Here is a 22977-nt window from a genome sequence, read left to right on the forward strand (position 1 = left end):
CTGTTCTTTTAGGATCTTGGGATACTGACAATCAAACTACAGCTACTTCTGTTTTAATGTGTTCGAGACAGTGATAATCCCAAGAAACTGACTACTCTTATCTCCTATGCTGCCTCATTATCACACTATAAGGAAATTAAATCAAAAGCAATAAATGTTCATAGTACCCATAGAGAAACTAGACAGTTGGGTGAGTTCAAGTGTATTTTGTCTAATTTTAACTTACTCCACTTTATCCTTGTTGGTTTTATTAGACTTTTCCTCACACCTATCCTCTCTCAAAAGAATACTGAGCCAAGAGCATATTAAGTCAACCCAGATTCTGGTACAAGGGCTTTCTGGCCCCAAGAATTTTCACTTCCTAACTTGGCCACTGGACACTAGTACCAACCTCACATATTTTCACTGAATTTATTGTCATCTGACAAAACCCTCCCTTCCCAATCGCCCTCCCCCCCATCATTCAGGCTCCAGTGACCCAAACTGGCACTTACTTATCATTATTCCACACCCTTCTGGTAGTGTAATTTCTTTCAGTCTAGACAACAGAGAATTCCACAGCTTTATTCCCCCAATGGAAATCTTGCCCTACCTTGACATGGCCAGTTTCCGCTTGGAGCCCACTGGGGGATTTATCTGAGGCTCTTCTTTCACCTTTGTATCATCCATCACTTCTTCTTTAGGGAAATACTTCTCTTCTTTTACACACACTTCATCCATTATTTCCTCCTTCTTTACGTTCTGATCAAGAAACATCTCCTCCCCTTTAATCTTCAAGCTATCTTTCTTCTCTTCCTTCACTTCCAGCCAGTCTATCACTTCTTCCTTCACCTTCACTTTCTCTTCCTTTAGCTCTGGTTCTTCCACTTTCTCTTCTTTTAGCATCAAACTACTATCCGTCTCCTGCTTCACCTCCAACGTGCCTGGTTTTTCCTCTTTCACCTCAGGCCCATCCTCCACCTCCTGCTTTACCCACTGGTCATTCCGCATACCTTCTTCCATTTCTGACCAGTCCATTACTTCTTGCTTCACAACTGCTAGGTCCACTCGCATCTCCTCTGCCCTTGGTCCATTTCCTTCTTCCCCTTCCCCTGTCTTCCCCATTCCGGTCGGTCCATTCCCCGCCTCTCCACTGCCGGCCTCCTCGGTCCCTACTGTGCCCCTGGCTCTCTCTCCATCTGACTCGAGACTTAGCCGCGCCCCTTCAGCTCCACTCTGGAGACCTCCTCCCGACGTCTCCTCATTTTCAGCAGCAAAATCCATCAGCTCAAGATCCTTGACCTCCGTTGCCACTCTGTCCTTCAATATGGCTGGTCCACGCCAATAGGAATGAACTTCTGGCTACAACACCGACAGCGGCCCACGTGTGGATCAGAGAAGCAGCAAGCAGAAAACGCCGAACCGGCGCGTCTGTCCAAACAGTCGTAAAGCAACGCTTCCGCACATTGCCGCTTCACGACTCGTGGAGCTCTTTACGGCTTGCTGCAGTCCGGCACAGATCCTACGGGATCCGCGTGAGGCTACGCCCACTGTCATCCCGCCTTCGGGGCGGGGTTTCGCCACACCCTTCCCTTGGGGAGGCCGCGCCCTATGCACGTGGCCACACGCTTCCGCTTAAAGAGAGCGTCTCCGCGCCGGGGGGCGGAGAAGCGGGACCCTCACAGCTTTGTAATTGGAAGGCCACCCTAATCTGTTCTGAACTTGCATGAAAATGGAAGAAACACCTGATATTACGCCTCTCCACGCTTCAGTTTCTTCAGCAGTACTCCAGAGACGATGGTATTACAAATCTTTTGGTTTATTTTGATGATTAAGTGTAATCATGCATGGAAATAAGCTAGCAGTGATGAAACTCAACATATGGTCGCTATTATTACTGGGAATCCTGATAGGTTTCAGGTAGGAAAGAGGGCATTAACTTTAATTCTTTCACTTCTTTGTCCGTAACAGCCGGCATCAGCCAGTTCCCCATTTACAGCATCTTACAGGATTCTCTCTAAGAGAGAGAATATATATATAGAGAGAGAGAGAGAGAGAGAGAGAGAGAGGGAGAGAAAGAGAGAGAGAGAGAGAGATGTTAAAGAACCAAATAAATGCAGAGATACAACAGTCAAGGATTATATATGTATATATGTATATATATATATATATATATTTCACATATTTAAAGACTGGGCCAAAAATTCAACCCCCAGGACTAGAACATCTTAAAAAAACCCAAAACACAGAAAACAAAAACTAGCCTGGCATCCGTTTCAGTTACTTTTGAAAATTAATATTACATACTGAGCATTAGGCATTTTCACCTAATCTTTACATAATGTCTGTGAGATTCCTATTTTTCTCTCTGCATAAGGAGACTTCAAAGAAATGGATTTTTAGCTGTGGGCTGCTTTGTGCCAATCCCTCAAATCCTGTTATGGTTTGCAGGGCATTTAACTGTTATCACTCATTCACATGTTCATCAGGGAATGGGAATTTTGATGGGTGAGCAGAATGAGGAAATTTTGAAACCTTAGTTGGGGCTCCACTGATACTGTAGCGCTGGAAGGAGCATTGAAGTAAGTTGGGAAAGTTTCGTAAAATTTTTTTATGGGTTATGAGGAAGAGGCTTGCAAAGGAGTCATATGGACAGTGTTTTGTCAGTATACTTAGAGGTGCCAGCTACCCATGGAGTCAAAAAGAGCCTGACTGGTAACCCTGTTACCGACCAGGATTCTTGGATTCCTTAATCAATAGAAATTGATAGAGACCAGATAAGAAAATCAGGCAAGAGTTTATTGGGACTAGTGCTGCAGCACAAGGGAGCGAAAACAAATAACAGGTGCCTTTGTTGGCCCTTGGGGTGGGGGTGGGGCAGGAGGGAGCTGGTTCCTTTACATGCGGTGAGGATAGGGGTGGGTCAGGGGTCCACCTGAGGGGTGGCTTAGGTGGTCTGCCTATCTCCTTGGTGGTGCTGTGTGCAGGGTGCAAGTGCAGTACCCTGCTTTTGCTGCAGACTCCTGAGAAGTGGCAGTTGGGTTTTTGGTCTTTTTGTATCTTGTTGTTTTTAATTTGCCCCACCTGCACCTGCACACAGTTATTTTTAGTCCCTTATAGTTTCTTTGTATTCTGTTACTGTTTGTCCAGGTGCAAGCACTGCAGCAAAGGGTCCCAGGTTCCACCTGTCTCAGATTTGCAGGCCAGATTACATGTTTATACTAGGAATAGGGGCTAAATGACAGAAAGAATCCATGTGGCTTTGCTAAGGACAACATTTGGGGCATGAGAACAAGAGGAAGTGTTTATTCCCATGAGAATAACGGATGTCTATTTAAAATCACAGAAAAGTTGTGAAACTACAAATCAGACACCAGAAGCAAAAACGCTTTGGGGTATTTTGGATATTTGTCATTTTCCTACATTTGTTCTTGTAATCTGTGTGTTTTTTTCACACTCACTGGAGGGAATATCGTTAAACCAGTAAGGATTCTTGAGAGTATCACAGCTAGTCACTTAACTAAGTTAAACAATCAACACTTTAGGACTGTAGTTTTGATGGCGGTATCAGAGGTTGTGGTGATGTTGTTAAATGGCAGTTTTGAAGGAAAAAGGGAACTTGAGTGGTCCTGCCGGAGAGAACTTTGGGTTTTTGGAGTATAGAGCAAGGGTATTGCCTGCAGGGACAGACATGGCAGGGACGGGGGGATGGAGTTATTTGTGGGGCTATCGTTGAATTCCTATCCAGTTCCTCAAACCCCTTTCCCTCCCTTTTCTACCTCAATGGAGTAGAGGGACAAGCCCAGCTCCTGCAGTATAGGATTGAACCTTCATGCTATCCTCTATCATCTCTGTCTCCCAGCCCTGCACCAGGCATCCATGGTGCAGCTCTCCTACTCACTTTGGGAGCTGGCCCTTTGCCGAAATCATAGTTAAGTTCAATTTAACAGCTAGAAAGCTGGGGATACTTTCTAGGAAAGCATCTAAGCTAAGACTGAAATACCATGAGAGAGTGTATGTTACGGACGGTTAAAACCATTTTGGTGGCTCAGCAGGCAGTGTGTAATCAGCTGTCTGGTTGACTGTAGGGTAAAGATTAGGAGGGCCTTTCCTGATCACTTAATGGACAGGTAAGAAAGTGAAGACCCAGAGAAATAAAATGATTTGCTCAAGATTACGTGGCTACTAATGGCAGTACTCCAACAGAAAATTAATGATCTGGTCAAAGCCTTTGTTCGCACCTGAGCCTGGTTAAAATAAAGGCTGGAAAGTGGAAGTGCAGCTGGGCCCACACAAGAGGCAGGAACCAGAAAGCCTGGAAGCCTGAATTTTATCTTGTGGGCATGTGTTGTGATGGGTTGCATGTTGGGTTACTGAGAAACAGATGCTGATAGGAGTTATTAGGGTTCAATGCCTGTGAAAGGAAGGAGGAGGAAGCAGGATAGGTCAAAGAGAGAATTTAAGATGTGATGCAGGTCTGACAAATCCTTGGCCAACTTGCCGGGTAGCTCTGGAGAAAGCGTTTTCTTTCGAGTGTCCTGCATCAGGCGGAACTGCTCCATGCTTTATATCTGACCCCACTCAGTCACCTGATGCAGGCTGCCCCAGAAAGGGCGTGATCTTGGGCAGTAGGCTTCTCTGCAGCTGGAGCTGACAGCTGGAGGCTGATGACTGCACTTCTTGTGGCTGCGTATCAAGCTCTTCGAAGGGGGATCTTGGTGGCACCTCTCCATGGCTACCACAGTGTGAATGTGTGTTTGCCTCGGTGGCCACAGGGCCTTTTGTCACTGAATCAGCTTCGTTCTTCTTTCTTTAAGGCCAGTTGTCTCTCTTTTCCATGTACCTTGTTAAGAAATACAGCCACTCCACAACCCCCGGGTTTATATATCCTCAGTGCGTGTAGTCATGGAGACTCACTATTGTCTAATTCCAAATGTCTGGGGAAGAGTCTGATTGGATAAGCAAAGTAAAGGGGGTAGGATCTCTTAGTGTAAACATGATTGTGGAGTTGTCAAGGAAGACCAGTTTGATCTGGGCAGTGTTCTCTGATGACAATGGGAAAAGTACTGGGTTTAAGTCTCCAAGCGACGTGCTACTAGCTATTAGTAGCCACTAGTTGTGTGACCACGCCACATCTAATTTGGTTTCTTCATCTGTAAAATGGAGATAGTTATACCTATTTAACAGAGCTGTTTTGAGAAATTAAATGAGAAAATGTATGTGAGCTTTTAAACAGTAAAGCATTTTGTAATTATAAGTATTATTTTCCTCATTCTACTAGTAATTTTGAAAGCTTCACTGGTAACAGCTTGTTTTCTCTTTCAGACTGTGGAGGACAAAGCTGAGATAATCACATTACCCAGTTCTCGGCACATTCTCACCATGTGCAACAATCCTTTCTTTAATGTTTTCGTCATTTGTCCATCTCCACTCTCATTACCCTCCCCCTCACTCTCATGCATTTGATATGGTTCCTTATGTAAACACGTCTTTGTGAAATACATAGTGTTGTTTTATTGTGTGTTATTTGTAACAGCTTCCTTGAGGTATAATTCACATAAAAATACACCTATTAAAAAGATACACCTATTATAAACCTACCTAACTTTAAATTTATGGAGTTGTGCAACCATCACAACTGTCCAGTTTTAGAACATTTCCATCTTCGCCCCAAATTCCATTGTTTCCATTTGCAGTCAATCTCTGTTCCCAGGCAACCATTGATCTGTTTTCTTTCTGTATAGATTTGCCTTTCTTGGAAGTGTCATATGAAATCATACAATATGTGGTCTTTTGAGTTTGGCTTCTTTCATTTAGCATAAAGTTTTTGAAGCTTACCCATGTTGTAGCATGTATTGGTAGTTTGTTCCCTTTTTATTTCTGCATAATATTCCATTGTATAGATATATCACATTTTGTTCATTCCTTTACTAGCTGATGGACATTTGGGTTGCTTCCAGGTTTGGTATTATGAATAATTCTGCTTCCACATTCACATATAAGTCTTTGTGTATACATATATATTCATTTCCCTTGAGTAGATAGGTACTTGGGAGTGGAATTTCTGGGCCATGTAGAAAGTTTATGTTTAATTTTTTTTAATTTTTATGTAAATTTTTAAATTTAAGTTTATGTTTAATTTTAATTTTTTTTATGTTTTAATTTTTATGTAGAATTTCTGGGCCATGTAGAAAGTTTATGTTTAATTTTTTAAGGAATAGTCAAACTGTTTCCCAAAATAGCTATTCCATTTTACATTCCCACTGGCAAAGTATTAGGGTTCCAGTTTCTCTACATTTCTTGCCCAAATTTGGTATGGTCAGTCTTTTTGATTATGGGTATATAGTGGTATCTCATTGTGAATTTAATTTGCATTTTCTTAATAACTAGTAATGATGTTGAGTATCTTTTCATGTGCTTACTGGTCATTTGTATGTGAAATGTTTATTAGTGAAATGTTTATTCAGATCTTTTGCCTATTTTTTCTTATGTTATCTTTTACTTTTTAAGTTTAAAAAATTTTAAAAATGTAATACAATTTTACAAGGTTATTTTCCATTTAGTTATTACACAGCATTGGCTGTATTCCCTGTGTTGGTACAATACATCCTTGAGCCTGTTTGTACTTCGCACTCCCCAACTCTTATATTGCCCCTCCTGCCCCCGCCAACCCAAGTGGCTACCAGTAGCTTGTTCTCTATATCTGTGAGTCTTCTTTTGTGTTATGTAATAGCGGCGGGGCGAGCGCACAGCTATTAGCCCACGACCGTTAGCGCTTGGCGGGTTAGAGGTCCCACTCTGCCAACAGTCTTCATGCAGTGTTCCTCGGGGCAGAGAGTGCCGTGAGAGGCGGATCTTGGCCTTCTCCTCGGGGCCCTCCAGGCTCCCTGGCCTTGGGCCGGCGGGTGAGCTGGGGAGCTGGGGACAGGCTGAGTGCTGTGTCCTGCAGGGCTCCAGAGCCCTCACCACAGCCACCCACTGGCCGGACCCAGGCCTTGAAGCAGCAGCGACCCTCTCCCCCATCCCCACCTCTGCGACCTAACGGTGGCAGGTGTGACCATGGGTCGCAGTCCGGGAAATCCGGCACCCATTTGGGTGGCCTGAGGAGCCTGAGGGCCAGTTGAGTTCTGGGCACTTTGCTCCCTCACTGGTGATGGCTGGGCAGGGTCTGGGACTTGGCCCTGAGGGCGCCACCAACTGAGATCTGCCTCCCCAGCTGCATCTGGGCACTGGTGGGAGGACCCAGACTGGGTACTGGACGAAGGCTCCTGGGCAGGGTAACCAGACCGCGAAGGGACCCCTTCCTTTTAGACAGGGCTTGGACCTCGGAGGTCAAAAGTTGAACCTTGGGTCCTTGCCCTTTCTCGTCAGAACAGAGAATAACCTTTGTTTCAGTGGAGGTTTACAGGAACATCATGACCTATGACCTGACCTCAAAAACGAAGGATCTGACACCAAGAAGTTTGCAACAACTAACCACGCCCCTCCCTCACCTTTCCTATAAAAGGCTTTGCTAGAAGCTTTCGGGGAGTTTGGGGTTTTTAAGGCCTGAGCCATCCGTCTCCTTGCATGGCCCTGCTTTCTCTGCTCCAGACTCCAACATTTTGATATTGTTTGGCTTCACTGTGTGTTGGGCACATGGACTTGGATTGAGTAACAGTTATATTCACTAGTTTGTTGTATTTTATAGATTCCACATATAAGTGATATCATGCACTATCTGTCTTATTTCACTTAGCATAATGCCCTCCAAGTTCATCCATGTTCCTGCAAATGGCAAAATTTCGTTCTTTTTTATGGCTGAATAGTATTCCATTGTAAAGACATACCGCCTCCTCTTTACCTGTTCATCTGTTGATGGACCCTTAGGTTGCTTCCATATCTTGGCAATTGTAAATAATGCTGCTATGAACATTGGGATGCATGTGTCCTTTCAAATTAGTGTTTTTGTTTTCTGCAGATATATACCCAGGAGTGGAATTGCTGGGTCATATAGTACTTCTATTTTTAGTTTTTTGAGAAACCTCCATACTGTTTTCCACAGTGACTGTGTGAATTCATATTCCCACCAACAGTGTACATAGGTTTGTTTGTTTTTTGTTGTTTTTGAATTGCTTAGTTTTAATTGAATGAATTCAGAATTGGGAGACTTTTTCCAAAAAATATGTGAAACTTACGCCTAAAATTCAAGGCTTTTTAGAGCCTTAGAGTTATGGTTTTTCTTTTCTCATTCTCAATGTGTTCCTCTCTCTCTCTCTCTCTCTTTTTCTGTCTCTCTGATTCTGGATTTTTTACATAACCATTTATGCATAAAGTTTTGAGCCAGGAGAAGGTAAAAAACGTTGTGGAATTCTTGGAGGTCCTTAGAATGCTATGGGTTGCTAGAGTTCAAAGTAGTTGTCTCTACTGAAATGGACAAAGTGAGACTAATTCTTTTGGCTTATCCGGAGGGTATGCATGGATTAAGTGTGATCATAGTATAGTAAAACTGTTTATTGTTAGATACATCTAAATGAATATTACCCTTCTGAGTAGTCAACTAGGGATTGCATATACTTATTTTTCTTGATGCTGTTGTTTAAAAATAGGTTTTATAACTTTTTTCTTAGATTTATCTTCTGGAATAGTTTGAATCAAGATAAAGCTTGTTTCACATATTGTTTTTGATATTTTTTTAACATTTTTATTTTATATTGGAGTAGAGTTGATTTACAATGTTGTGTCAGTTTTAGGTGTACAGCAAAATGGTTCAGTTATACATATATGTATAATTCTCTTTTTCAGATTCTTTTCCCATATATATTATTAAAGAATATTGAGTAGAGTTCCCTGTGCTATACAGTAGGTCCTTGTTGAGCATGTATTTCATATATAGTAGTGTGTATATGTTAATCCCAAACTCTTAATTTATCCCTCCCCCCACCTTTCCCCTTTGGTAAACGTGTTTGTTTTCTATGTCTGTGAGTCTGCTTCTGTTGTGTAATTAAGTTATTTTGTATCTTTTTTTTTTAAGATTCTACATATAAGTGCTATTATATGATATTTGTCTTTCTCTGTCTGACTTGCATAACTATAATAATCTCTAAGTCCATCCATATTGCTGCAAATGGCATTATTTCATTCTTTTTTATGTCTGAGTAATAGTCCATTGTATATATGTACCACATCTTCTTTATGCATTCCTCTGTCAATGGACACTCAGGTTGCTTCCATGTCTTGGCTATTATAAATAGTGCTGCAATGAATATTGGGGTGCATATATTTTTTCAAAGCGTGATTTTCTCCAGATGTATGCCCAGAAGTGGGATTGCTGGATCGTATGGCAACTGTGTTTTTAGTTTTTGAAGGAACCTCCATACTGTTCTCCATAGTGGCTCTACCAATTTACATTTCCACCAACAGTGTAGAAGGGTTCCCTTTTCTCCACACCCTGTCCAGCTTTTATTGCTTGTAGACTTTTTGATGATGACCATTCTGACTGGTGTGAGGTGATACCTCATTGTAGTTTTGATTTGCATTTCTCTAATAAGTAGTGATGTTGAGCATCTTTTCATGTGCTTTCTGGCCATCTGTATGTCTTCTTTGGGCAAATATCTATTTAGATCTTTCACCCATTTTTTGATTGGGTTTTTTTTGTTTTTTTGATATTGGGCTGCATGAGCTATTTGTATATTTTGGAGATTAATCTCTTGTCAGTTGCTTCATTTGTAAGTATTTTCTCCCATTCCATGGGTTGTCTTTTTGTTCTGTTTATAATTTCCATTGCTATGCAAAAGCTTTTAAGTTTAATTAGGTCCCATTGGTTTATTTTTGTTTTTATTTTCATTACTCTAGGAGGTAAATCCAAAAAGATATTGCTGCAATTTATGTCAAAGAGTGTTCTGCCTATGTTTTCCTCTAAGAGATTTATAGTATCTGGCCTTACATTTAGGTCTTTAATCCATTTTGAGTTTATTTTTGTGTATGGTGTTAGAGAATGTTCTAATTTCTTTCTTTTACATGTAGCTGTCCAGTTTTCCCAGTACCACTTATTGAAGAGACTGTCTTTTCTCCATTGTATAGTCTTGCCTCCTTTGTTGTAGATTAATTGACCATAGGTACATGAGTTTATTTCTGGGCTTTGTATTCTGTTCCTTTGATCTATAAGTCTGTTTTTGTGCCAGTACCATACTGTCTTGAATACTGTAGCTTTATAGTATAGTCTGAAGTCAGGGAACCTGATTCCTCCAGCTCCATTTTTCTCTCTCAAGATTGCTTTGGCTATTTGGGCTCTTTTGTGTTTCCATACAAATTTTAAGAATTTTCTTTAGATCTGCATAAAATGCCATTGGTAATCTGATAGGGATTGCATTGAATCTGTAGATTGCCTTGGGTAGTATAGTCATTTTGACAATATGAATTATTCCAATCCAGGATCATGGTATACCTTTCCATCTGTTTGTGTAATCTTCGATTTCTTTCATCAGTATCTGAGTACAGGTCTTTTGCTTCCTTGGGTAGGTTTATTCCTAGGTACTTTATTCTTTTTGATGTGATGGTATAAGGGATTGTTTCCTTAATTTCTCTTTCTGATCTTTTGTTGTTAGTTATAGAAATGTAACAGATTTCTGTGTATTAATTTTGTATCCTGCAGCTTTACCAAATTCATTGATGAGCTCCAGTAGTTTTCTGGTGGCATCTTTAGGATTTTCTATGTGTAGTATCATGTCATCTACAAACAGTGACTGTTTTACTTGTTTTCCAATTTGGATTCCCTTTGTTTCTTTTTCTTCTCTGATTGCCATGGTTAGGACTTCCAAAACCAGGTTGAATAAAAGTGGCAAGACTGGCATCCTTGTCTTGCTCCTGATCTGAGAGGAAATGCTTTCATTTTTTCACCATTATGTTAGCTGTAGGTTTGTCATATATGGCCTTTATTATGTTGTTGGTATGTTCCCTCTGTGCCCACTTTCTGGAGAGTTTTTATCATAAATGGGTATTGAATTTTGTCAAAAGCTTTTTCTGTATCTATTGAGATGATCATATGTTTTTTATTCTTTAGTTTGTTGATGTGGTGTGTCATACTGTTTAATGTGCAGTTGTTGAAAAATCCTTGAATGCCTGGGATAAATGCCACTTGATCATGGTGTATGATTGTTTTAACGTATTGTTGGATTCAGTTTTCTAGTATTTTGTTGAGGATTTTTGTGTTGTGTTCATCAGTGATATTAGCCTGTAATTTTGTGTGTTTGGTATCTTTGGTGTTGATATCAGGGTGATGGTGGCCTCATAGAATGAATTTGGAGTGTTCCTTCCTCTGCAATTTTTGGGAATATTTTTAGAAGGGTATGTTAATTCTTCTCTAAAAGTTTGATAGAATTCGCCTGTGAAGCCATCTGGTCCTGGACTTTTGTTTGTTGGAAGTTTTCAAATCATAGTTTCAATTTCAGTATTTGTGATTGGTCTCTTCATATTTTCTATTTTTTCCTGTTTCAGTCTTGGGAGATTCTACCTTTCTAAAAATTTGTCCTTTTCTTCTAGGTTGTCCATTTTATTGGCATATAGTTGCTTGTAGTAGTCTCTTATAATCCTCTGTATTTCTGTGGTGCCTGCTGTAACTTCTCTTTTTTCATTTCTAAGTTTATTGATTTGAGACCTCTCCCTTTTTTTCCTTGGTGAGTCTAGCTAAAGGTTTAAGAATTTTTTTTTTTATCTTTTTGGAGAACCAGCTTTTAGTTTCATTGATCTTTTCTGTTGTTTTCTTCATCTCTATTTCGTTTATTTCTGCTCTGATCGTTATGATTTCTTTCCTTCTACTAACTTTGGAATTTTTGTTCTTTTTTTCTCTAGTTCCTTTAAGTGTAAGGTTAGGTTGTTTACTTGAGATTTTTCTTGTTTCCTGAGGTAAGACTGTATTGCTATAAATATCCCTTTTAGAACTGCTTTTGCTGCGTCCCATAGGTTTTGGATCGTTGTATTTTCATCTTAATTTGTCTCTAGATACTTTTTGATTTCCGCTTTGATATCTTCAGTGTTCCATTGGTTCTTTAGCAGCATATTGTTTAGCCTCCACGTGTTTGTTTTTTATGGTCTTTTCTTTGTAGTTGATTTCTAATCTCATAGCATTGTGGTCGGAAAAGATGCTTGATAAGATTTCAGTTTTCTTACATTTACTGAAACTTGCTTTACGACCAAGCATGTGATCTATCCTGGAGAACGTTTCATCTGCACTTGAAAAGAGTGTGTGCTCTGCTGCTTTTGCATGGAATGCTATATAAATAATAATTTAGTCCATCTCATCTAATGTGTCACTTAAGGCCTGTGTTTCCTTATTGATTCTTTGGATCATTTGACCATTGATATAAGTGAGGTGTTGAAGTCCCCCACTATTATTTTGTTACTGTCGATTTCTCCTTTTATGGCTGTTAGCATTTGCCTTATATATTGAGGTGTTCCTATGTTGGGTGCATATATATTTACAATTATTACATTTTCTTCTTGAATCGATCCCTTGATCATTATGTAGTGTTATCTTTGTTTCTTATAACAGTCTTTATTTTAGAGTTATTTTGTCTGATATGAGTATTGCTACCCCAGCTTTCTTTTGATTTCCATTTGCATCGAATACCTTTTTTCATCCCCTCACTTTGAGTTTGTGTGTGTCCCTCGATCTGAAGTGGGTCTCTTGTAGATAGCGTATATATGGATCTTTGTTTTTGTATCCATTTAGCCAGTGTGTTTTTTGGTTGGAGTGTTTATTCCATTTATATTTCAGGTAATTACCAATATGTATGTTCTTATTGCCATTTTGTTAATTGTTTTGGATTTGTTTCTGTAGATCTTCTTCTTCCCTTCCTCTTTTGTTCTCTTCTCTTCTTCTTTGGTGATGCTGTTTAGTGTTGTGTTTGGATTCCTATTTCTTTTTTGTGTGTATATCTATTGTAGATTTTTGGTTTGTGGTTACTGTGAGGTTTTGATATAGCAGTCCATATATATACAAGACTGTTTTAAAGTTGCTGGTCTCTTAATTTCCAAATGTATCCCTAGTATCCTGCATTTGTACTTTCCTCTTCTCACGATTGCTCGTTTTGATATCATACTTGTTTGTGGATGATTTCCTACCTTTACTGTATGTTTGCCTTTATTAGTGAGCTTTCCCATTTGTGATTTTCTTGTTTCTAGTTGTGGCCTTTTCTTTTCTGCCTAGAGAAGTTCCTTTAGCATTTGTTGTAAAGATGGTTTGGTGGTGCTGAATTCTCTTAGCTTTTGCTTGTCTGTAAAGCTTTTGATTTCTCTTTCGAATCTGAATGAGAGCCTTGCTGGGTAGAGTATTCTTAGTTGTAAGTTTTTCCCTTTTTTCACTTTAAATATATCATGCCACTCCCTTCTGGCCTGCAGAGTTTCTGCTGAAAAATCAGCTGATAACGTTATGGGGACTCCCTTGTATGTTATTTGTTGCTTTTCCCTTGTTGCTTTTAATATTTTCTCTGTTTTCAATTCTTGTCTATTTGATTAATATATGTCTTGGTGTCTTTCTCCTCGGGTTTATCCTGTATGGGACTTCCTGTGCTTCCTGGACTTGGGTGACTGTTTCCTTTCCCATGTTAGGGAATTTTTCAGCTATTATCTCTTCACATATTTTCTCAGGCTCTTCCTCTCTCTCTTCCCTTTCTGAGACCCTATAATGCGAATGTTGGTGCATGTAATGTTGTCCCAGAGGTCTCTTAAACTGTCCTCATTTCTTTTCATTCTTTTTTCTTTATTCTCTTCTGCAGCAGTGATTTCCACCATTCTGTCTTCCAGGTCATTTATAAATTCTTCTGCCTCAGATATTTTGCTATTGATTCCTTCTAGTGTATTTTTTATTTTAGTTATTGTACTGTTCAACTCTGTTTGTTTATTCTTTAAATCTTCTAGGTCTTTGGTAAACATTTCTTATATTTTGGTCTATGCCTCCATTCTTTTTCAGAGATTTGGATCATCTTTACTGTCATTACTGTGAATTCTTTTTCTGGTAGATTGCCTATCTCCCCTTCACTTAGTTGTTTTTCTGGGGTTTTATCTTGTTCCTTCACCTGGAGCATATTCCTCTGACGTCTCATTTTGTCTAACTTTCTGTGTTTGTAGCCTCCATTCTGCAGGCTGCAGGATTCTGCTTCCTCTTGCTTCTGGTGTCTGCCCCGTCATGGGTGAGGCTGGTCTAGAGGCTTGAGCAAGCTTACTGGTAGGAAGGACTGGTACCTGCCCACTGGTGGGTGGAGCTGGGTCTTATCCCAGCTGTAGGCTCTAGGCTCAGGAAGACTTTAGGCAACCTGTCTGCTGATGGGTGGGACTGTGTTCCTGCCCTGTTGGTGGTTTGGCCTGAGGCATCCCAGCACTGGAGCCTACAGGCTATTGTGTGGGGCCAGGTCTTGGTGTCAAAATGGCAGCCTCCAGGAGAGCACACACCTGTGAATAATCCCTGGTACCTTCGCCACCAGTGTCCCTGTGCCCACAGTGAACCACAGCTGCCCCCCTGCCTCTCCAGGAGACCCTCCAATACCAGCAGGTAGGTCTGGCCTAAGCTCCTATGAAGTTACTGCTTTTTTGCTGTGTCCTGATGCACATGAGACCTTGATGCGTGCCTTCTAAGGGTGGAGTTTCTGTTTCCCGTAGTCCTGTGGAGTTCCTGTGATCAAGTCCCGCTGGCTTTTAAAGCCAAATGCTCTGGGGGCTTCTCCTCCTGATGCCTGACCCCCAGACAGGGGAGCCTGATGTGGAGCTCAGAACTCCCACTCCTGTGGGAGAACCTCTGCAATATAATTATTTTCCAGTGTTGGGGTCGCCTACCTGGCAAGTTTGGGATTTGATTGTATCATGAATGTGCCCCTCCTACCATCTTGTTGTGGCTTCTTCTCTGTCTTTGGATGTAGAATATCTTTTTTGGTAGGTTCCTGTCTTTTTTGTCGATGGTTGTTCAGCAGTTATTTGTGATTTTGGTGTTTTCATGAGAGGAGGTGAACTCAAGTCCTTCTGCTCAGCCATCTTGTCTCGCCATTTATCTATTTCTGTTCTTTTTGATGATACCCATTCTGACAGGTATGAGATGATACATCTCACTGTGGGTTTTTATTTATTTATTTATTTATTTATTTTGGGCTGTGTAGGGTCTTCGTTTCTGTGCGAGGGCTTTCTCTAGTTGTGGCAAGCGGGGGCCACTCTTCACTGCGGTGCGCGGGCCTCTCACTATCGCGGCCTCTCTTGTTGCGGAACACAGGCTCCAGACGCGCAGGCTTGGTAGTTGTGGCTCACGGGCTTAGTTGCTCCGTGGCATGTGGGATCCTCCCAGACCAGGGCTCGAACCCGTGTCCCCTGCATTAGCAGGCAGACTCTCAACCATTGTGCCACCAGGGAAGCCCTCACTGTGGTTTTGATTTGTATTTCCCTGATGATTAGTGATGTTGAGCATCTTTTCATGTGTTTGTTGGCCATCTGCATTTTCTCTTTGGAAAAATGTCTTTTCAGTTCTTTTGCCCATTTTTATGATTGTTTCTCTTTCTTTTAATTTTATTTTATTGAAGTATAGTTAATTTACAACGTTGTGTTAGTTTCAGGTGTACAGCAAAGTGATTCAGTTATACATAAAATTCATATACTGTTTTTCAGCTTCTTTTTCATTATAGGTTATTACAAGATACTGAGTGTAGTTTCCTGTGCTATACAGTAGTATTTCTTATTTATTTTATGTGTAGTACTGTGTATATATTAATTCCAAACTCCTAATTTATATCTTCCCTTACCTGCTATCCCCTTTGGTAACCATAAGTTTGTTTTCTATGTCTGTGAGTCTGTTTCTGTTTTGTAAATAAGTTAATTTATATCTTTTTTTAGATTCCACACATTAGTGATATCATATGATATTTGTCTTTCTCTGTGTGACTTACGTCACTTAATACGATAATTTCTAGGTCCACCCATGTTATTGCAAATGGCATTATTTCATTCTTTTTTATGGCTGAGTAATATTCCATTGTATATATGTACCACATCTTCCTTATGCATTCCTCTGTTGATGGACATTCAGGTTGCTTCTATGTCTTGGCTATTGTAAATACAGTAAGTCCCCTACATGTGAGCGAGTTCCATTCCAAGAGCACCTACGTAAGTCCTGTTTGTTCGTAAGTCCAACAAAGTTAGCCTAGGTACCGAACTAATACAATCACTTCTATAGTATTGCACTGTAATAGGTTTATAATAGTTTTCACACAAATAATACATTAAAAAAACCCAAAATAAACATTTTTAACCTTACAGTACAGTACCTTGAAAAGTACAGTAGTACAGTACAACAGCTGGTGTACAGGGGCTGGCATCAAGTGAAGGCAAGAAGAGTTACTGACTAGAGAAGGTAGAGGAGGTGGGAGGTGGTAGAGCTGAAGGATCATCAGCAATAGGAGAAGGAGGGAAAGCTGCATTTTCACTCACAGGCACAGGTTCTGGTTCCTTGCCAGATTCAATTCTATCTACCCTCTTGAAAAAACGATCCAGTGATGTCTGGGTAGTAGCTCTTATTTTCTTGTCATAGATGACACAGTAGCACTGGATTGTATTCTGGACGTCTGCTGCAACCTTCGTGTACGTTCTACGTTTGGGTCCTGTGCCTCAAAAACTAATAGTGCCTCCTCAGATAAAGAAAATCCTGTTGCCACTTCCTGCATTGTGAATGCCTTCAGTTCTTCAGTTATTTCTTCTTCCTCTTGTCTCTCTTTGTCATTTTTCTGGACCTCCAATTCCTGGTGCTTCTTAGCAGTACCAGCTACATCACTGCTGCTTTTATGCTTGCTTCTGGACATCCTGGGCTTGAAATAAAGATACTGTACTAATGTACCCTATACAGTACTGTACAGTAAAGTACACAAAAGCACAACCACTTGTAGAGGATGCACACACGATGATGTACGCCAGACACTTGAAGTAACTTATGTAAATTAGTTCATGATTGGACATGTGAACACACATTTGCATCTTTGATGGCCATTCTGACTGGTGTGAGGTGATACGTTATTGTAGTTTTGATTTTCATTTCTCTGATAATTAGTGGTGTTGAGCATCTTTTCATGTGCCTATTAGCCATCTGTATGTCTCTTTGGAGAAATGTCTATTTAGGTCTTCTACCCATTTTTTGATTTTTTTTTATATTGAGCTATATGAGCTGTTTGTATATTTTGGAGATTAATTCTTTGTCAGTCATATCTTGAGAAAGAAGAACAGAGCTTGAGGAATCATGCTTCCTGACTTCAGACTATCCTGTGAACTTACAGTAATCAAACTACTATGGTACTGGCATGAAAACAGACACATAGATCAATGGAACAGGATAGAGAACCCAGAAATAAACCCATGCACTTATGGTCAATTAATCTACAACAAAGGAAGCAAGACTATACAATGGAGAAAAGACAGTCTCTTCAATAAGTGGTACTGGGGAAACTGGACAGCTACATGTAAAAGAAAGAAATCAGAACATTCTCTAACACCATGCACAAAAATAAACTCAAAATGGATTAAAGACCTAAACATAAGGCCAGATACTATAAAACTCCTAGAGAAAAACATAGGCAGAACACTCTTGACATAAATTGCAGCAATATTTTTTTTGATCTGTCTCCTAAAGAAAGGAAATAAAAGCTAAAATAACAAAATGGGACCTAGTTAAAATTAAAAGCTTTTGCACAGCAAAGGAAACCACTGACAAAATGAAGACAATCTTTTGCCTATTTTTGTTATTTGTCTTTTTATTATCAAATTGTAGTAGTTCTTCATATATTATGGATAAAAGTCTTTGTTATATAGTTACCAAGGCGTTTCCCAATAATCTCCAGCTCTGTCATTCATACCGATGTGTAGAACCTTTCCAAATTCTCCCAGGATGGGTCTGTATTACCAATTGTGTGCAGCAGAAGTAATATGTTGCTCCTGAGGTTAGGTTTGAAAAAAGGCTGTGGTTTCTGTCTCAGGCAATTGCTCTCTTACTCTGTTTCCTAGATCACTCACTCTGGGGGAGATAAGCTGCCATGTTGTGAGTAGCCCTACAGGGAGGCCCATATGTCAGGGAACTGAAGTCTCTGACCATTCTGGGCTGAATTATGTTCTTCCCAAATTTAAATGTTGAAGCCCTAGCCCCTAGGACCTCAAAATGCGGCTGTTTGGAGATAGGGCCTTTAAAGAGGTGATTAAATTAAAATGAGGCTGTTCAGGTGGGCCCTAATCCAATTCTTTTAAGAAGAGGAGATTTAGACACAAAAGGAGACATCAGGGGTGTGTGCACACAGAGAAAAGCCATGCGAAGACACAGCAAGAAGGTCATCTACAACCCAAAGAGGCCTCAGAAGGAACAAAACCTGCTGACACTGTGAACTTGGACTTCTAGCCTCCAGAACTTTTGGAAAATAAGTTTGTGTTATTTAAGCCACTCAATTTGTGCTATTTTGTTATAGCAGACTAATACACTGGGTAACAAACAGCAAGGAACTGAGGCTTGATAACAGCCATGTGAGTGAGCTTGGAAGCAAATTCTCTAGTCCTAATTGAGTCTTGACATGACTGCAGCTCTGACTGACAGCTGCACTCAGATTCTTCAGATTCAAAAATTGTGTGAGATAATAAATATTTGTTGTTTTAAACTACTAACTTTTGGGCCAATTGCTACACAGCAGTAGATAATTAATGACAAGTCCTTGTATGGTTTGCAAATATTTTCCCCCAGACTTATTTTTAACTTTCCTAATTGTGTCTTTTAAAGAGCAAAAGTTTTACATTTCAGTGAAGTTCACTTTATCAATTTTTAAAATGAATTGTGCTTTTTGTGTCACACTAATAAATTTTTGCCTAGACCAAAGTCCCAAAGATATTTTCCTATATTTTCTAGAAGCTTTATAGATTTAGTTCATACATTTAGGTCTATGATCCATTTTGAGTTGTTCTTTAATATATACTACAAAGTAATGGTTTGAGTTCTTTTTTGCATATGGATATGTTATTGTTCTACCATCATTTGTTAAAATTATTATTCTTCACTTTTGAATTGCCTTGACATTTTGTAAAAAATCAAGTAACCATAAATGTAAGAATTTATTTCTGGAATTTCTATCCTATTTCATTGAACTATAGGTCTATCTTTGTACCAATACCACACTCTCTTGATTATCATTACTTTATATTAAGTTCTAAAATCAGATAATTAAGTCCTTCTAATTTTACAAAAATATGTTAGCTATTCTAGGTCGTTTGCATATCCATATAAATTTTAGGATCAGTTTACCAATTTCTACAAAAGATCTTGCTAGGATTTTGACAAGGATTGTATAGAATTGATAGATTTATTGGTAGAAAACTGGCACCTTAATGGTAGTGTGTTTTACAGTCCATGAAAATGTCATGTCACTCATTTACTTAGATTGTCTTTAATTTCACTTAACAGTGCTTTGTAGTTTTCATTGTAAAAGTTTTTTTGCATGTCGTGCTATATATATTTCTAAGTATTTTATTCTTTTTGAAGTGATTTTGAAAGGGATTATTTAATTTAATTTTTGGATTTTTCATTGCTAGCTTATAGAAATACAATTGATTTTTCTATATGTTGATTTTGTATCCTGCAACCTTTCTAAATTCATTTATTTTATTACATGTTATATATTATATATATATATATGTCTGATTCAATTAGCTAGTATTTTGTTCCTACGTTTTTATGAATGTTAATGAAGGATATTAGCTCTCTTTTCTTGTAATGTTGTCAGGTTTTATCAGGGTTCTCTCCAAATCCTTTAACTTTTTTTTTTTTATCCTTTAACTTTTATGTTTCCCATCTCTTCATTGCTTCTAGATACATTATGGGAGAGATCCCCAACGAATTTCTATCTTACTAATTTGTTATCTGATGGTGTCTAGTCGGTCAGCCAACTCATCCACTGAGTTCATTTCAATCCCCATATTTTTCATAACCAGTAACTCCAGCTTATTATTGCTTCATATTGCTAATATTCTCCCTTATCTCTTTGGTGGCATTTCTTTTACTCACTTAAAATTTCTCAATTTTTTTGGGTCCATTAATTCTACTCCTCTAGCACAAATTGTCTAGTTTTCTAAAAAAATTTCTTTTGTGGAGTTATACTCCTCAGATGCTGTAATATTTTCCTCTGTGATCTCTTATTCCCTTGGGAGTGTCAGCAACTTCAGCTGTAATTCATACTTGAGAGGGAGGATCAAAAGCCTGAGACTAGGATTGTGATTCTTCTTGTGATTTTTTTTTTTTTTTCAGAGGGTTCGCTAAAGGGGAGCATGGATGAACCTCAGGGTGAAAAGCCTCTTGTGTTACAGCCTGGGTTCTGCTAGTTCCATTTTGCCCTTTCAGGAAGAGAACATGCCTGTAGGTTATTTCCCAGTTCCCCTGCATTTGCCATCCCTTTTCCAAGAGCTACTGTATCCTCTGCTACTTCCTAGACCCCAGGGTGGAAGGAAGTAAAGGAGAGAACTGTTGCAAGCCAACCTGTATGCATAGTTATCAGCTTCCCCATGTTATTCTGCCTCCTTGGGCAGGTGCTGGGCTGGACCTGCTGTTTTCATGTCCACCTCGAGTTGGCGTGGGCTGTGATCCACCCAGGGTAATGTGGTTAGAAGAAGGCACAATCAGGGAGCCCATCTCTCCATTCTACTCCTTACCTCCATCAGTGTTCATCTATGACCCTAGGCTTTCCTTTTCCCACCACAATGGTACCCAACTCCCTTTCATCTCCCAGGGGTTTGTCAGTGTTTCTGAGTTAGTCTCTAAGATCCATCATTATCCTGTCACTTACATGACATCTTCAGGATTAGACCTGGGGACTCCAGGAGGTAGTAGTATTGTTAGTTTGCTATCTTTTCAGGAACTGAATTCTACAGATTGAACTTTTAAGAAGCAGTGATGGCAATGAATTTCTGAAATTACTTCAGGGGTGTCTCAAATATCTTTCCTACTGGGCTTCTCATGACATTGCTCAAATTTTCCAAGGGTGCAAGATGTTTCATTATATTCACAAAGGTTTTGTTATATTCCCAACTTTGAGGCAATGCAGTAATTCCCATATGCTGGTCCATGGACTGTTACATCACCATCACTTGGTGTACTTGATCAGAACCAGATTTCTGGGTCTCTTCCTAGAGACCAATCAAAATGGAGAGAGCTTAATAAAAATGGAGAGAGCTATTGGGAAATCTTTTTAACAAATGTCTTTGTGTATACTTCTGATGTATAATCAGGTTTGGAAACCACTTGGGGAAGGCATTACAACTGCACTGTCCACTGTCCACTGGTACCACTGGCCACAGTGGCTGTTAAGCACTTGATATGTGGTGATCCAAATAGATATGTACTGTAAATGTAAAATACTTACACTGGATTACAAAGATTAGTACAAAATTTAATAACATTTTTATATTGATTACATGTTAAAATAGTATTTTAGATACAGTGGGTTATGTATAATACATAATTAAAATTTTCACCTGTTTCATTTTACTTTTTAAAATGTAGGTAGTATAAAATTTTAAATTACTTATGTGACTCATGTTAAATTTCCATTGGACAATGCTACACTAGAAGATATTATTAAAATTTAAATTCTAATTAGATGGGCCTAACATAATGTGAATAATCAAGAATTAGCTAAGCAGGTTAGTTAAGTTATTAATTTGTTAATGCGGTCAATAAATATTTGTTTCTTCAATTCACTTTCCAAACTGCTGCCTGAGCATCTTTGCAAATCACACGTCTGATAATGTCAGTCAGCTCCTTAAAATCCTTCAATGCCTAATGTTGCTCTAAGGACAAAAGAACTAAATCCTTGTTATGACCTTGCAAAGATCCCTCATATTCTGGCCCATTTCTTCTCAGCCTCATCTCTAATTACTCATCCTCTGGATGGCCAGTAAGCACTGCTTTCCTAGGGGAGCCTTCCTTAGCCACTCCTCCTCCCTCCTGCTCCAGCCTAGGTAGGAGTGTGTGTGTGTGTGTGTGTGTGTGTGTGTGTGTGTGTGTGTGTGTGTGTGTGTGTGTGTGTGTGTGTGTCTTTGTCTTTCAGAGCACTTATTTCAAATTGTAATGATATATTCATAAATATTATCATTTGATTAACATCAGTTTCTCTCCCAGATAGTTAGCTCATTGAGCACAGGGACCTTGCCTTTTTGCTCATTTTGAATTGCCAACTTGGGTCACAGTGTCTGGTTCACAACACACAAGAAGACATGAAGACATGAAGGACTTGAGCACCTATTTGTGTCATGCACTGTGCTATTCTGTGTGATTATAAACATTAAAATCTATACTCTGCCTTCAGGGAAGTTATCGTTAAGGGAGACAAATATGTGAAGAGCAATAAAAACATAGTGAAGCAAGTGTAGAAGATAGAATGTGATCTCAAGAGGAAACAGCATGCATTCCTTTGTGGGGAAATTAGAGAAGCCTTCCCGAGGAGCTAACTTGAAGAATGAGTAGGAGTTGGTCAGGAGGTCAAGGTGGGAAAGCTTTCCAGACAGAGGAATGAAAAAGTGTAGTATGTTCAGGAAACAGCAGATTAGTTAGGTATGACTGGAGTATAATGACTGATGAGAAAGGAGGGAGAGAAGGTTGACAGGTAGTCAGAGGCCAGGTCATCAAGGCCTAATAGGCTTTGCAGAGCAGCTTGCATGTCTTCATCCCATGGGTAATCAGGAACCAGATTCATTTCCTGAGCTTGCATTCAGAGGTTGGGACACAGAAGTAAGTGGTCAGGGAAGAAACCACTGGTTGATTCTGGGTATGATTATTCTTCAGCAGGGGAGCATGACATACTGTGATTTGGATGGACTTATTATTACAACACAAGTAACTGTTCCCAAAGAATTGGCTGGATCTTTTATTGGCAAAAGCATGATTAGGATCAAATAAATAAATCATGATTCAGGAGGTTCAATCATAATTGATGAGCCTTTAGAAGGATCCAACAATTAGGTCATTGCTAT

The 22977-nt window shown here is 39.5% G+C and overlaps 1 protein-coding gene and 1 long non-coding RNA gene across 4 annotated transcripts in view; one reads left to right on the forward strand and one right to left on the reverse strand.

Annotated features, from left to right (window-relative positions):
- The window catches only part of ZNHIT6 (zinc finger HIT-type containing 6), a 58080-nt gene extending 56640 nt beyond the window's left edge, over positions 1–1440 (reverse strand). For all 3 annotated transcript variants that reach the window (XM_079924124.1, XM_079924123.1, XM_079924125.1), the window contains exon 1: positions 593–1440. In XM_079924124.1, coding sequence (XP_079780250.1) covers positions 593–1263 — 671 coding nt within the window. In that variant the 5' untranslated portion in view covers positions 1264–1440. The remainder of the gene's footprint in view (positions 1–592) is intronic.
- A 22-nt stretch (positions 1441–1462) lies between these two features.
- Positions 1463–22977, forward strand: part of LOC307187935 — a 72957-nt gene continuing 51442 nt past the window's right edge. The window contains exon 1 of the long non-coding RNA XR_013828761.1: positions 1463–1779. This is a non-coding gene — a long non-coding RNA (uncharacterized lncRNA). The remainder of the gene's footprint in view (positions 1780–22977) is intronic.

The sequence above is a fragment of the Stenella coeruleoalba genome (assembly GCF_951394435.1).
Source record: "Stenella coeruleoalba genome assembly, chromosome: 1".
NCBI classification, from domain to species: Eukaryota; Metazoa; Chordata; class Mammalia; order Artiodactyla; family Delphinidae; genus Stenella; species Stenella coeruleoalba.